General features: G+C 39.5%; 2 protein-coding genes across 2 annotated transcripts; both read left to right on the top strand.

Moving 5' to 3' along the window:
- The first annotated feature begins 968 nt into the window (after positions 1-968).
- LOC148872593 (ubiquitin-like domain-containing protein) lies at positions 969-1661 on the top strand. Its single transcript, XM_088970144.1, has one exon. The coding sequence runs from the start codon at positions 969-971 to the stop codon at positions 1659-1661; it is 693 nt and encodes a 230-aa protein (XP_088826270.1).
- Positions 1662-11268: 9607 nt separating this feature from the next.
- LOC148872594 (ubiquitin-like domain-containing protein) lies at positions 11269-11955 on the top strand. Its single transcript, XM_088970145.1, has one exon. The coding sequence runs from the start codon at positions 11269-11271 to the stop codon at positions 11953-11955; it is 687 nt and encodes a 228-aa protein (XP_088826271.1).
- The last annotated feature ends 2324 nt before the right edge of the window (positions 11956-14279 follow it).

The following is a 14279-nucleotide window of genomic DNA, read 5'->3' on the forward strand; positions in this document are numbered from 1 at the left end:
AGATAAAATTAATAATAATAGGAATATTATTAAATCTATTAGAATTATTTTTATGTTATTAATAATTATTTTAAAGCTATTATATACTTTTATTGAATATTTAAATAATTCTTTTTTTTAAATCAAACTTTCTTTGTAGACAAAAAGTGGGGGAGAGGATAAATAGAAATTAGAGATAATTTAGGAGAAAGTAGGAGATAGTGGGGGAGGTAGTTTAGGAGAAATTTTAGGAGAGGGAAGTGTGTGTGGGGGGAGAGAGAGACAGGTTTTAGGTAACTTTTTATGGGGAAGGGGAGTATATCATTGGTTGTTTAAAAAATGACATAAAATTAAAAAAATAAAAAAAGAGAAAATTACTAAAACTTCCTTCTATATATATACACTTCATTGAGGTTTTATATTTAGTGTTAATGACAGACTTTTATGTTTTATTTAAGTATTTATAGTGTTTCCATATGTATCTTTGTGCATAGTAATTTTTCTCCAATACACATGCATATCCAAGGTGTGATACTTCCCTTAAAATTATTTTCGAAACACTTGTGTTTCTCATACTTTGAACCACAAAACCTCTTGGCGGTCCTTGGTTTTCCTTCCTCCGTTCCAAGCTTTGAGTAGTTTCACCCACCATCAAGTTGCATGGTGGTGTTGAAGATAATGGGCCCACGCCCAATCCAGCTCAGTCCAAGGCGCCCGCGTAACTAACTGGATTAACATGTACAGCTTAAACTTGTATATCAGCTAACCAACAATAGTAAATCTCTGAGATTAATTTGTTGTAACTTATCTACCAATACCAATATAAATACATCATCAACCGAATCACCATTTTCTGTGATCGATTTTCACTCCAAATTCCTTTGTCTTTCAGTCTTTCAATCCAGTTACAGCCACATCCCTGAACTCCGGCCATTGAGATCCTTTTCCCCATTTCAGGCTTCACTTCTGGTCTTTGACATAACTCGGCAATGGTAGTCATCAATGTGATGCACAACGATAACATATACAGAATCAAGCAGAGATGCAAATCAGTCAGAGACGTAAAGTATCACCTCCAGGATCATGTATCCTACCACGATCAACTCCTTGTTTACAAAGGAGAACTGCTAACAAATGAGGAGGCTCTATCTGATCTGGGTATTCTGGAGGATGAAGATTATGAAGTAGAGATGTATCTTTACAGGAGGCTTCGCCATGAGATCATCACAGTCATCGTTGAAACAGAGGATGGTGTGTTATACATCGACATACCAAGCGACGATGAAGTCTTAAAACTGAAAAATACGATTGACAGGAGGGTGGGTATAACTCCAAGGCGCCAGAATCTGACTACGCTGGGAGTTCGGATGTATGAGCAATGGAAGCTGGAGGATTATGCAATTGCCACTAGACAAACCGTTCAACTCAGGGAGAAACCTCCAAACCCAGAGTGGTTTGTAGCCATTGATGTGGAGGTTCCCAGCACTGGGCAATCAATGGTCATTAAGGTGGACCGATATGATACAGTTTACACATTGAAAGGTCTGATTCGTCGTGCTGACTTTGCTGAGAAACCTGACTTCCATCTTGAATATAAAGGCAAGCGGCTTGATGGAACAGTGGCCTTAATAAGTTATGGTATTATTGAAGATGAGGATACTGTAAATTTGATTTATGACTGAGATTTGGAAGATGGTTACACTTAGTATGATTTGAGTATGACAAAAAGTGAAGATAGTATGCGTTTGATTTCAAAATCCTTCTGTCTAATATCTTCAATCCCTTCAGTAAGTAGAAGAAATTGTTAGATTTTCTGTTTTTCAAGAGAGAAACTAGCTGATTGTGTGAGTTTCTTCTCTCCTTACCTCCTGAAGTGGGAAACAAAACAAGTCAAAAGGTCACAAATTTTCTTTTCTAAGGCATCAATGCAATGAGAAAGAAAGACAACAAAATTCAGGCCACTTTGTGATTTTCTTGGTTACCCTAATGTAGTTGGGTCCAGTTTCTTTATTGTCACAAATCTTGGCTACTCTTAGATGAAATTGTATACCCTTTAACTTCAGTTTTATTCCTGCAGAATCAACTAAAATACTGCAAATTAAAACTGGAAGTCACGAAATTCCTGCAAAACCCAGGTTCTGTAAGCATGTGTGGAACATGGAAAGGAACCCAATCGCTGGGAATTGGGATCACCTACTTTAATTTCAACCTGGGATGTTCTTCAGGATTCAGGAATCATGATTTAAGAGGGTAGCAACAGAACTAGTTCAGATGACAAGGAGGCACTATATTTCCATGTTTGCCATTTGAGAGAGTCGCTCTCGATCACCTCTAACACTGCAAGTTGTGTAAACAACCTTTCCAACCATATGACTCAGTGTATTGAATGAATAGTTTGTCATTGAGAAAACACAAAAGCTGATGACTTGCTAGCTGCCTTGGTTGCCAGCTGCTTACAGGGAGCCTTCCTCCTGTTGATTTCCTTGCTGTCTGCTTTTCCAGGATATCTCTGTATCTCTCTGAGCGGAAGAGAAGAAAAGAAAAGTTGATAGGTTTGTCAAAGGAAATGAAATGAAAGCTCGAAGAGAGACTGAAGCCGAAAACAGAAAGGGCCATCCTTGTGCACTTCGCACGCCGAAGTAGTCCCGCTTCCACGCCGGGACCTTGTTAGGAAGATCGTGCAAAAGCTTAAAACCCTGGCGAGGAGTAAGGTAATACGCCCGTCTCCCCCCAGGAAGAGGACCCGCCTGTCTCTTGAGCATCAAGATAGAGGAGAATATCTCTAAGTCCAAGGGGAAGTTTTGCTCGCAAAAAAGGGATATTGTCCCCACCAGGTTCCGAATAGAGTTCGGATGAAGCTAGCCAATGGTGACACCGAAGTGGTTTATGACTTCGATGAGGAGGGGATGGAAAGGAAGTCGCAACCCTGCAGCGAGCTGCTCTCGAAAAATCACGATCTCGTCGGAACCGTGTTCCCAAGGAAAGCTACCCGAAGGAATGAAATATGTGTACCCCCCAGGAAGATTGTAGGACAGAAGTATGGATTGAAGCCCCTCAGGCGTCATGGTCGAAGGACCAAACCTGTCTAGCAGCCGACCTCGGCGGGAGGTATACGCCAAACTGCCCAAAGCGACTCGGCCCACTAGTTCATAGTCTTCAGGCTCCACCTCAGGATCACTGAGGCAGTCTGGGGACACGGCTCGGTTGGTGGAACCTACGTCGGCCCTACTCGAAGAATCGTCTAAGCTATCAAAGCTAGACATTGGGGAAAAGATAAATTCAAGAAAGTACTCACCGGAAAGTTTGAAGAACAAGCCAAAGAACCGTGAAGACTGTATAACCAGCCTTGACGCGAGCTGGAAAAGACTTGGATGCAAGTTGAAAGGTTGGACGCGAACTCAGTAGACACCGCAGAAGTGACAAACCAACTGGGGTCCCCCACTATTTATAGCTACAGTAACCAAGAATCGATCGTGCAGACTGAAGATGACCCGACGGCCCACGTTCTTACCGACCGCACAACCCTTATTGTCGAGACGTGATTGGCGCACGTCTTTCCGAAAAAAGTGAAACGTCAGCACGTCTTTTTGAAACCGACGTCGCTTCGACACGCGTCTTTTCGAAACTGACGTGCCGCACGTCTCCCTGACAGTCAACTGCGCACGTACAGCAGTGGTGTGCCTTTTTGAAATGACCCGCTGTCACGTCCTAGCGGCGCGAGTTGGTTTGAAATTTAAAATGCACGGTCACAACCACCAGCGTTCTTGAGTAAGCACGTTTCCAGCCTTCTCAAAAACTGAAAAAAACCTAGCAAAAGCGTCTCATACAGTGAAGGTTTGAAGGACGGGACAAATCCACCAGCTACCTCGTGAAAACTCCCCGCACCATGGCAAGACCCTCGGCGCAAGGAGTGGGGGGCAATTGATGAAGGAAGATTTGGCCCAACCTCTTTATTATGAGACACGTGGCAGAAACGACAGCTCGGCAAAAGGGGACCAAGCCTAGGCGGGAACAAGGGCACACTTCGCCGAACTGACCCACCTTGTAATAGCTCGGGATACACTTCGCCGAACTAACCCACTTTGTAACAGCTTGGGATACACTTCGCCGAACTGACCCACCTTGTAACAGCTCGGGATACACTTCGCCGAACTGACCCACCTTGTAACAGCTCGGGATACCTCCGAGCTCAAGACCGCCTCGCTCAGCACTTCGCATCATCTTCTGGGCACCAAAGCCAAACAAGTCGTACCATGCCTGACACTAGGGAGGTCCATGCCCGAGGGCGCCACGCCTGACTGACTTGGATCCGACGTTTGGCAGCAACACTCTAAACAGCCACCTTCCACCGCCACTGACGCCGCCATCTCCAGTTAGACGGTTAGGCAGTGACGGTTCTGTCTCAGCAGAAGGGACGACGGCCGAGTTGACAAGCGCAAGGGTAATCATACCCGATCTGACAAGGGCCTCGAGACGAGTACACGAAGTGACTATAAGAGCCCCCTGCCCCCCGACAACGGAGGTATGCAAACTTTGCGCTATCTGGTATTTCCTTGCTTTTGAAGGATTCTAACTTGAGCTTCGAAGCCTCTACACCGGGTTCCCCCCAGAGCTTTCCCATCTCTTCCATTTCAGGTTCCCTGCTACCCTGTTCAGAAGCAAGGCAGCGGACAGCTAAGACTAGTCGGATCGCGCTCCATCACTTAACAAGCAATCTATGAGAATCAATTTATCCAAGCTCTAGAAGATCAACATCCAATTGATTCTTAAGGCCCAACAAAAGATAAATAAGCTCTACCAAGTCATCAGGTCAACACCATGCAACAAAAGATCCATCCATTTGATCCTACCAAGTATATAAAGTCCATCCAATTAGTAGAAGTTGTATCAAAAGCCAAGAAAGATGAGGCTTTTGATCCGATCCAACTCATCAAGCCAATTCAGAGGTCAATAAAGGAATCCTCCAAAATGGTAATGCACATTATCATTGTAATGCAAAAGAAGATTGAAGAAGATCTGCCCTTTGATCTAACTCAGTTCATTAAGCCTATAAAGCATATACACAACAATGAACTTGTTGAAAATGAAGAGAACGGTGTGCAAATTTACCAACTAGAATTAGAATAAGGTTCTATTGCTTCAATTCAAATAATTCACATAAACCAATGGCAAGAAGACCCAAGTGTAGATCTAGACCAAGGGCAAATTTCTACTTTGAAATCTTAGCAATCCACCTCTAAATTTGAATCAAAAGACTAGATAAACTTAAGCCAGGTCAATCAAGACCCTATCATTGAATCAAAAAGCTAACATGGTGTATGGCAGGAAAAGCTAGGGCCTAAACAAGGTGACTTAGAGCCTATCTTAAACATATACACTGAATATTGGCATGACACATGGTAGGTAAAACAAGATCCTCAACAAATAAATTTAGAGCCCAACCCCATCATTGAATTAAAAATCTGGCATAGCACAAGGATTTTCAAACAAGACATAAACTAGGTTGATGTGGACGCCATCATTGGCATAGAACCTGAAGGCAAGCAACATTAAGAGTAGGTTAACCATGACCTTAATCGGCCTAACTTAAGGGTAACTTTCAACTCAAGTCTAGAGATACAACATGGTACCCATCAGGATGTAGAACGAGCTAACCAAGGCTTGGATCAATCCAATCTCAAGCCCTATGACTCAAATGTAGAAGAAATGACCATGGATCTCCTATAATAAATTAAGCAGATCAAGCTTCTCCTAGGCTGGACTCATTCAAATCTTGTCATTAACTTGGACATCAATGTAGAACTCTTGGATCACCAACAATGTGTGCCTCTCAATCCTCCTGACTCACCATGGATGACTCCTAAGTCCATCTTTGATCAAGGGCCAAGTCTAAGGCCTCTAAACTCTTTACAAATACCAGAGCAAGGTTGCCTACTTCTTGACCTAATTATGGGTAATCTAGACACTGATGCACCACAGGCTAACCTTAAGACCACATTTGCCTTTGGCCTAAGCCAAGGAAGGGCCTCATAATTTCTCACAATCACTTGGTTCAACTGATCCACAATGGGTTAGTCACCATCCCACATTTGACTTCAACGCAAGTCTAAGGCCTTACAATTTTTCACAAGAAATTGATTCATTAGACCTACCATGTCTATCTCTACCATAGGCCCAAATCCAAGGCTACATAGCTTTCATCTACATCAAAACTTCAAGTGAGACTCCCTTTACACAAACATGAAGCGGTACACCCAAAGAGCCATTACTAACTTAGGCCCAAACTTGGAGCCTTCACACTTTTTGCAACATGAAAATACTATCAATAAAAAAAGATCAAGATCCAACCGGATTAGAATCATCAAATACAAATACATCATCATTGCCAATCAAGCATAATGCAAACTCATGCATGATCTCATTTTTCTGGTGGTTGTTTCTTATCTTTACTTTCATCCCTTTATGAGGCATAGTCAACAACTTTCATATTCATATTGTTTTTGCATTTCTTCACTATTTTTCTTTATCTATTATGCAGTAGTCAACTTGGATCCCTCATTGAGTGTAATGAGTTAGTTATTCCTCTAAGTATAGATATCTTCAACTCTAGAGACTCATTTCTTGATTTAAAGTGGTTGAATTTCCTCAAGCATCCCCCAAGGGAATTCTTCATCTTAATCTTCAAACTAGGTGGTTACCATTTTCTGAAAGGAGATATTTTTTTCTTACCATTAGTTTCCCTCTTAAAAAACAAAAAAAAAAGCGAGAAAACTACAGGGCATGCTAGCGCCCAACCAAGGTAGGGGCTTTCTTTGCATGCTTTCATGCCTTGCTCTCAAGCCACTGCACGTTAGTGCGGCCAACAAGATGCGACTGAAAAGCTTTATCGTGCTAGTGCGCTCATGTTTTTTCAATAGGGTACCAATCATTATGTTTTCTTCACTCCTTCTCGGCCCAGAAGTTTGCTTCTAGCGACTAGCTTCTACCACTAGTGCTTCCAAAAGGTTTTATAATACAAAAAAAAAAATCAAAATTTTTCAAAATAAAAAAAATAGAACAAAAACCTTAAAAACAAAATAACATGACAGTCATCGATCATCAATCCAGTCATCATCAGATCAACATTCAACACAACAAGTCATCAATCATTATTCTAATCTATATTATCACAAGTCATCAAATTATTTCCCAACATGGCAAGGCACCTTGGTTTGCATCATGACAAAATCACCAATCATCAGCACATTCAACGTTTGATAAACACTTGGCATATAATCAATCATCAGTCTAGTCCACATCATGGCAAGCCATCAAATTTCTCAACATGGCAACATGACAAAACATCCTATCAGCATGATAGATCAGCATTCCAATCACAACATCGTGAGATCCTCAACATGACAAGTCAACCTATCAACTTTCTGTGCAATTCCTCAGTATGACATCTCAATCGAGTCATTTGCAGCAAGTCTTAAGCTCAAAGTGCCTAGAAAAAAATGAAAAAATAAGAAAAAATTAAAAATTAAAAAATAAAAAAAAATAAAAGATATCATTTCCATCCCTTCCCAACTCATTTAATACTAGAGGCAAAGTAGTTTATTAAAGTTCACTAAAAGAGAAGCCACCTTTGGTCGATTATTACTCCCACTGAGCCACCTATGTTTACACATTCACCACTTGCAACCCATGATGGACATTAGCCCTTCCTTAATGAACCGTAAAATATGACGCCTAAACCTTTTTCCTAAGTGAATAGATCACCTTCTCAATCTCTTTAAGCAGCATGGAAAAAAATCCAAAAGAAATTCAAGTGATACAAGGATTCTCTAATTTAAGCACCTATGTCTTAGGCAAGGGGCAAAGAAAGGCTTGAGGGATCCACAAAATGGGAGGCCATCTTTAGCCTAACACTTACTCGGAGTCACTCATGATCACATATTAATCCCTTGTAAGCCACTTTGGACCTAACCTTTCTTTTCTAAAACATCAAAAATTTTCAAAAAAAATAAAAACCCAAAAAAAATCCAAAAATCTTTTCCTTTTTATACCCCTTTCACCTTCCCTAAAGTCCTTTTGAGGAATACTCACCCACCTCCATCCAAACTAGGGGCAACATGGTCATGAAAAAAATAAGTTCTAAGTCTTAACCTTATTTTAAAGAGAAGCATAAAAAAGGAAAAAAATACAAGCAAAAAATTCAAAGAAATAAAAGAAAAATACAAGTAGAAACTAAGTCAAAGTTGCAATCCATCATGACCCCAACTATCCAATCACTCAAGTGAGGTCATACAATGCACTCATAACCCCTTAAAAGGCCCCTAAGTGTCACTCTCAATTTGAGCATTTTATCCCTTCCTTTATTCACCCAAGCCTTGTGCCACATTTCATCATAAGGAAACATTTTCCTCAGATCCTTGGGCAACAAAAGCCTCAAGTCAAAGAAGATAGGTGGTATAACTTTGAGAAACCCCTTATTCAAAAAAAAAAAAAAAGGCCCTACAATTATCAACAAGAATGTGAGTCCTAAACAATTACACCCCATTGTCCTCTTCATAAACCGACAAACCATCAAAGCAACTTTATATCCTTTGTTTTTTAGCATTTTTATCCCTTCCTTTTCTAACCTAAATGCCAAGCCACATTTTATCTCAAACAAAGTCATCTCCGAATCTCATCAAACTATCCCAAGAACTATGTTGGCTTAATCCCACATTGGGTACGTATGTAGTCTAGACCCTTATTCTAGATGTAGTCATTCCGAAGGAAGGGGATCTCCATAGCCCGTTAAGTTGAAAACCCGAATGGGAAATTCAAACAAAAGATAGGGCACAAAACATAAAAAACAAAAAGAAGAAGAAAAAAAATGGAGAAATAAACCTACTAAATGAAAACCTAAAAGGGCATCTAGGCAAAAGATAAGGCATAAAAAATAAATGGCATGAGAAATGAAGTTAGTATCCCTTCAAGATGAGCTTACAAAGGATAAATGATACAAGCTACATATAGTTGCGGATGAAAGAACCTCAATCTAAGGGTGTGACTTATGTTGAGCTTTGCTACATGATACAAAATCAAAGAGATCATCATGAATAGCTAATCTTGTGACAAGGCCTAGACTTAGATAGAATTGGTGACATTTATATCTTGAGGAAGTGGTAAGATCCTAAGTCAATAGTTTTAGATCAATTCTTTGTGTGCAACATGTGTTCTTGGCATCTCATGTAGTCCATCACCGCCATCTACCCCATCATACATTTCCAAGGCAGATCAACTACAATTAATGACATCAATACCAATCATCGAACTTCAACCAAGGTAAGCACAAGGTATGCAATCATTAACTACTTCATCTCTTACATTGCAAATCATGCACCTTTTCGTTAGAATTGCACCATCTCATCTTCACTTCAGCATTATCACAATCATTGCATTACATCCATTATGGGATGTAATCATGCATCCCAAAATAAATCTCAAGGAATTGGCCAATGATAAATTCCACGCAATTCCTCTATTGCAAGGATGGGTATAGTCCTAGATAGCCACACAAACATTGTGGGTGAGAGATTTTATTTCAAAATCCCCTTTGAAAAGATCCAAGGATTGGCTTGCATATGACAATCCTTCTATTAATAGTCGAACAAGTGCTAGATAGCTATGGGAGCATACTATAGGAGGAGATTCCATGGGAATCATTTCAAGTCAAAACAATCAACATCTTTCAATCAACCAATACTTTTGTCATGAAAAAGTTTTTCAAACAGCATTCTTTTGAACTAAGAGTGTCATTCCATCACATTTCTATGCAAAAATGAGTTCTCTCCTCAAGCTCTATTGTTCAGATCATCATCCTCCAACAAAGAGGGGCAATTTGTACACACCCCATTTTTGCACTCTTCAATCATACTACAACACTTCGAGCTTCAACCATGTTTCAGCTAATCTCTCAGCTGACTTAGGGCATTTTTAAAATTTTACAAAAGTTAGGGCCTCAAAGATCTAAGACCATAGGTACATAGAGACCAAAAATATGAATTTGACAACACTAAGATCACCAAGCTCTGACACTATTTACCCCTCCATCTTAAGACCCAAAGTTGGAACTGATTCTAATCATCCGATTGGGACCATTTTGATCCTAACCTTATCTCACATCAAATCAAAAATCCGAGACCATAGGTATGTAGAGCCTAAGAATCCAAATCCGACGACACCAAGATCACCCAAATCCGATATCGTTTACTCCATCTTAAAACCCAAAGCCGAAACCGATTTTGATCATTTGATTGGAGTCATTTTGATCTTGAACCTCATTTCACGTCAAATCAGAAATCCAAAACCATATGTACATTCCAGCGACACCAAGATCCCCTTCTAGGCTAGGTAGCCACAACCCTCAAACCGATTTTTGGCCCAAAACCATTGATTTGGTCAACGACCCGCTGACTCAAGCCGTCAAACTATCATCCCATCAACCCACATAATGGTTTTTGTCTGTTTTTTATTTTATTTTTTAAGTCAGAATGGACCATCCGATTGAACCAGATGGTCAAACCATTCAACTTAGGAATTGGTCCCAAAACGGTTCTGTGTCCGGTCCGATTTTTAAAACCTTGGTTTAGTTTACCTTTCTCTGCTATTTTATTAAGATTTTCTTATTCCTTTTACTAGGGAGTAAAAGGGGTTGGATCTGGATCGGATCGAAGTAAATCCGTATCCAAATCTAATAAAAGCAATAGATTGAGGTCCGGTTTCGGGTCCTAGTCAGATTTTAAGGAATTGGATCTATAGTCCATATTTGATCCCATTTACACATTTGAGTGGAAAATCCGAAAATGTATACATGGTTGCAACACAAATTAGTAATCGAATTAAAATCTTATCATCAATAAAATTAAAATCATAAGTTTGTTTCTATTTATCTCATATTAATAATTGGATTTCTCCATTCAACAAAAGATAATCAGGCTTCTCTTTTTTTTAATTAGAAAAAGATAATTAATTGGGCGTGTTAACATCTTTGTTCTGTATCGTGCGTTGCTTCCATTGTAACATTTTATCATCTCTGATAATCACACTCTCTACACCTCCTAACGCAGAGATTGGAGAAATAGGGAATCTTATCATGGTAGTTTTATGTACATTAACGCTCAATAAGTGTGACAAAATCACTTTATAAGTTTTCTCTCAGTCCAGTTACAGCCACTTCCCTGAACTCCAGCCACTGACCTCCTTAGTCATATTTTCCCCAGTTGAGGCTTCAACTCTGGTCTTTGATATAACTCGGCAATGGTGGTCATCAATGTGGTGTACAACCATAATATATACAGAATCAACCAGAGATGCGAAACAATCAGAGACGTAAAGTATTTTCTCCAGCATCTTGTACCCTGCCATGATCAGCTCCTTGTGTACAAACCTGAACTGCTAACAGAAGAAATGGAGGTTCTATCTTATCTGGATATAGATGAAGATAGCGAAGTGGAGATGTTTCTTTACAGGAAGCTTCGCAATGAGATCATCAAATTCACCGTTGAGACGGAGGATGGTGTGTTATACATTGACATACCAACCGACAATGAAGTCTTAAAACTTAAAAATACGATTGACAAAAGGGTGGGTATAGCTCCAAGGCGCCAGAGGCTGACTACGCTGGGAGCTCGGATGCGTGATCATTGCAAGCTGGAGGATTATGCGATTTCCACTAGACAAACCGTTCATCTCAGGGAGAAACCTCCAAACCCAGAGTGGTTTGTAGACATTGTTCTGGTGGTTCCCAGCACTGGGCAATCAATGATCATAAGGGTGGACCAATATGATACAGTTTACACATTGAAAGGTCTGATTCGTCGTGCTGACTTTGCTGAGAAACCCGACTTCCATCTTGAATATAAAGGCAAGTGCCTTGTTGGAAAAGAGACCATAATTAGTTATGGTATTGAAAATGAGGACACTGTAAATTTGCTTTATGAGTGAGGTTTGGAAGATGGTTACACTTATACATGGGCAAGATGAGTGCTATTAGTATTAGTATTAATATTAGTATTAGAATAATTCTGTTCTTGGAACAATTCAAAGATGGTATGTGTTTGATTTCAAAATCCTTCTGTCTAATCAAGTTTAGTAATTCCACTTATTATATCTTCAATCCTTTCGGTAAGAAGAAATATGATGATTGATGACTATGCTTTTGTTATGAAATGGATAGATTTTCTTTTCCCAGAGAGAAACCAGCTGATAGTACTGTGAATTTCTTCTCTTCCTACCTGAAGTGGGAAATAAAAAACAAGCCAAAAGATCACAAATTTTCTTTTCTAAGACATAGAATGCAATGAGAAAGAAAGACAACAAAATTCAGGTCTTGGCTAGTTGCCCTAATGTAGTTGCACGGGTCCAATTTCTTGTAATAAATCCTGGGTACTATTAGATGAAACTGCATACCCTTTAGTTTAATTCCTTCAGAATCAACTAAAATACTGCGAAATTGGAAGTTATGAAATTCCTGCAAACCCAGGTTCTGTAAACATGTGTGGAAAATAGACAGAAACCGAATCATTAGGAATTGGGATCACCCACTTTAATTTCAACCTGGGATGTTCTTCAGAATTCAGGAATCGTGATTTAAGAGGGTGGCAACAGAACTCGTTTAAATGACATGGGGGCACTCTATTTCCATTTTTGCAATACAACCTTCCAATCATAGAATTCAGTGTTTTGAATGAATAGTTTGTCATTGAGAAAACACAAAAGATGATGACAGAGGGAATGAGATGAACTCTTCCAAGATCTAATCCCCTGATAGGAAGTTGGGACCCCATGCACACCTGAGTCCATTTCAGAAACGTGTAGGCATTTATAACTTTTAAGGCACGCTTTTTCTTGTATTTGTATTTGTACTTCTTCCAAACTGAACCTTAATATAAGGTTTTGCATTCTATATATAAAATATAAGGTTTTGCACTCTACATACAAAATATAAGGTTTTGTATATTTATATTTGTACTCCTTTCAAACTGAGCCTTAATACAAATACAAATACAAATATGTATAGAAATACATACAAATTAATACAAAACGCAAGGTTTTTCTGCCCACATATTTGTATTTGTATTTGTATTCTTTCTAAACTGGGTTTAATTTGCTTAATTGTAAGGGTGCAACTTGGGCATACTTGGCGGGAATGGAGACGGTTCCCGTGAGGACTCGAATCCCCAAATTTTTTTAATCAATATTGTTTTTAAGAAAAATAAATTTATCCAAAATAAAATAAATAAATAAAATATAAATAATATTTTAAATATATTTTGATATATAATATAAATAATATTACATACATACAACAATGTGTTACGCAAATAGAGACTAGCAGAGAGGAGAGGGCTAATCTACTTCCTACAAACTTGACCTAAAAAATAGGACAGATGCCAGAGGGACAATTCTTCATAGCTTATCCGTACAAGTGTAAGGCCCCCACAATTCCAGTGGATTACTAGCAAAGGTGAAAACCCAGCGGAGCACATATGGTGCTACATGGACGCCTTGGGACAGTAGTACAAATAGGGAAGTTGCGCCAACCCTCCATCAGTGATGGTAAGGATATCAAGGGCGAGGATGATTGGCGTCGGGGACTGATTATCTCAGTAAGCTATATTACTGAGATAAGGGAGGCGTTTTATTGTGTTGCATTGGGCTAAGAGCATAACCGATGTGTTGAGAGAAGCACACCAAGCCACTTGCTCCATCGGCGCATTCACCGGTTGGGGGTTTATTGGCCAACACTTGTGGAAGATTCACGATTTCTATAAAGAGGGTGCCCCGACTTGGGGGTTGGATTTTATAGGGCCAATTCATCCCACATTGGGGCAGAAGCAATGAATTCTTACGGCCACATAGTAATTGACGAAATGGGTAGAAGTAGTAGAACTGGCAAAATCGACAGGAGAATCAGTGTGGTATTTCATCAAGGAAAACATTATTTGCAGATTCAGAGTCCTTCCTTGAACGAATTGCATCTGATAATGGGATGAGACCCCGTTTGTCAATAGAATAGTCGAAGCCTTTTTAGAGAGCTATTGCAATGCATTGGCAATGGACAAGCACAAGCAACAAACAGGGTGTTGTTGCCATTTCTTAGCCGATTAGTAAAACTTCAAATGGAATTCTTAGTCAAATATTTTTGTGTTAAAACTCGATAAACCTGGTTAATAATAAAACTTCCAACTTGGAACAATGGTAAATTAAGGAAAAAGCCTATATTTTATGTTAAAAGGAATGACTAATGATGGTTTAGTTCATGGTTT

This window comes from Nelumbo lutea, chromosome 2, assembly GCF_056320005.1.
Source record: "Nelumbo lutea isolate HS-2025 chromosome 2, American lotus-T2T, whole genome shotgun sequence".
NCBI lineage: Eukaryota > Viridiplantae > Streptophyta > Magnoliopsida > Proteales > Nelumbonaceae > Nelumbo > Nelumbo lutea.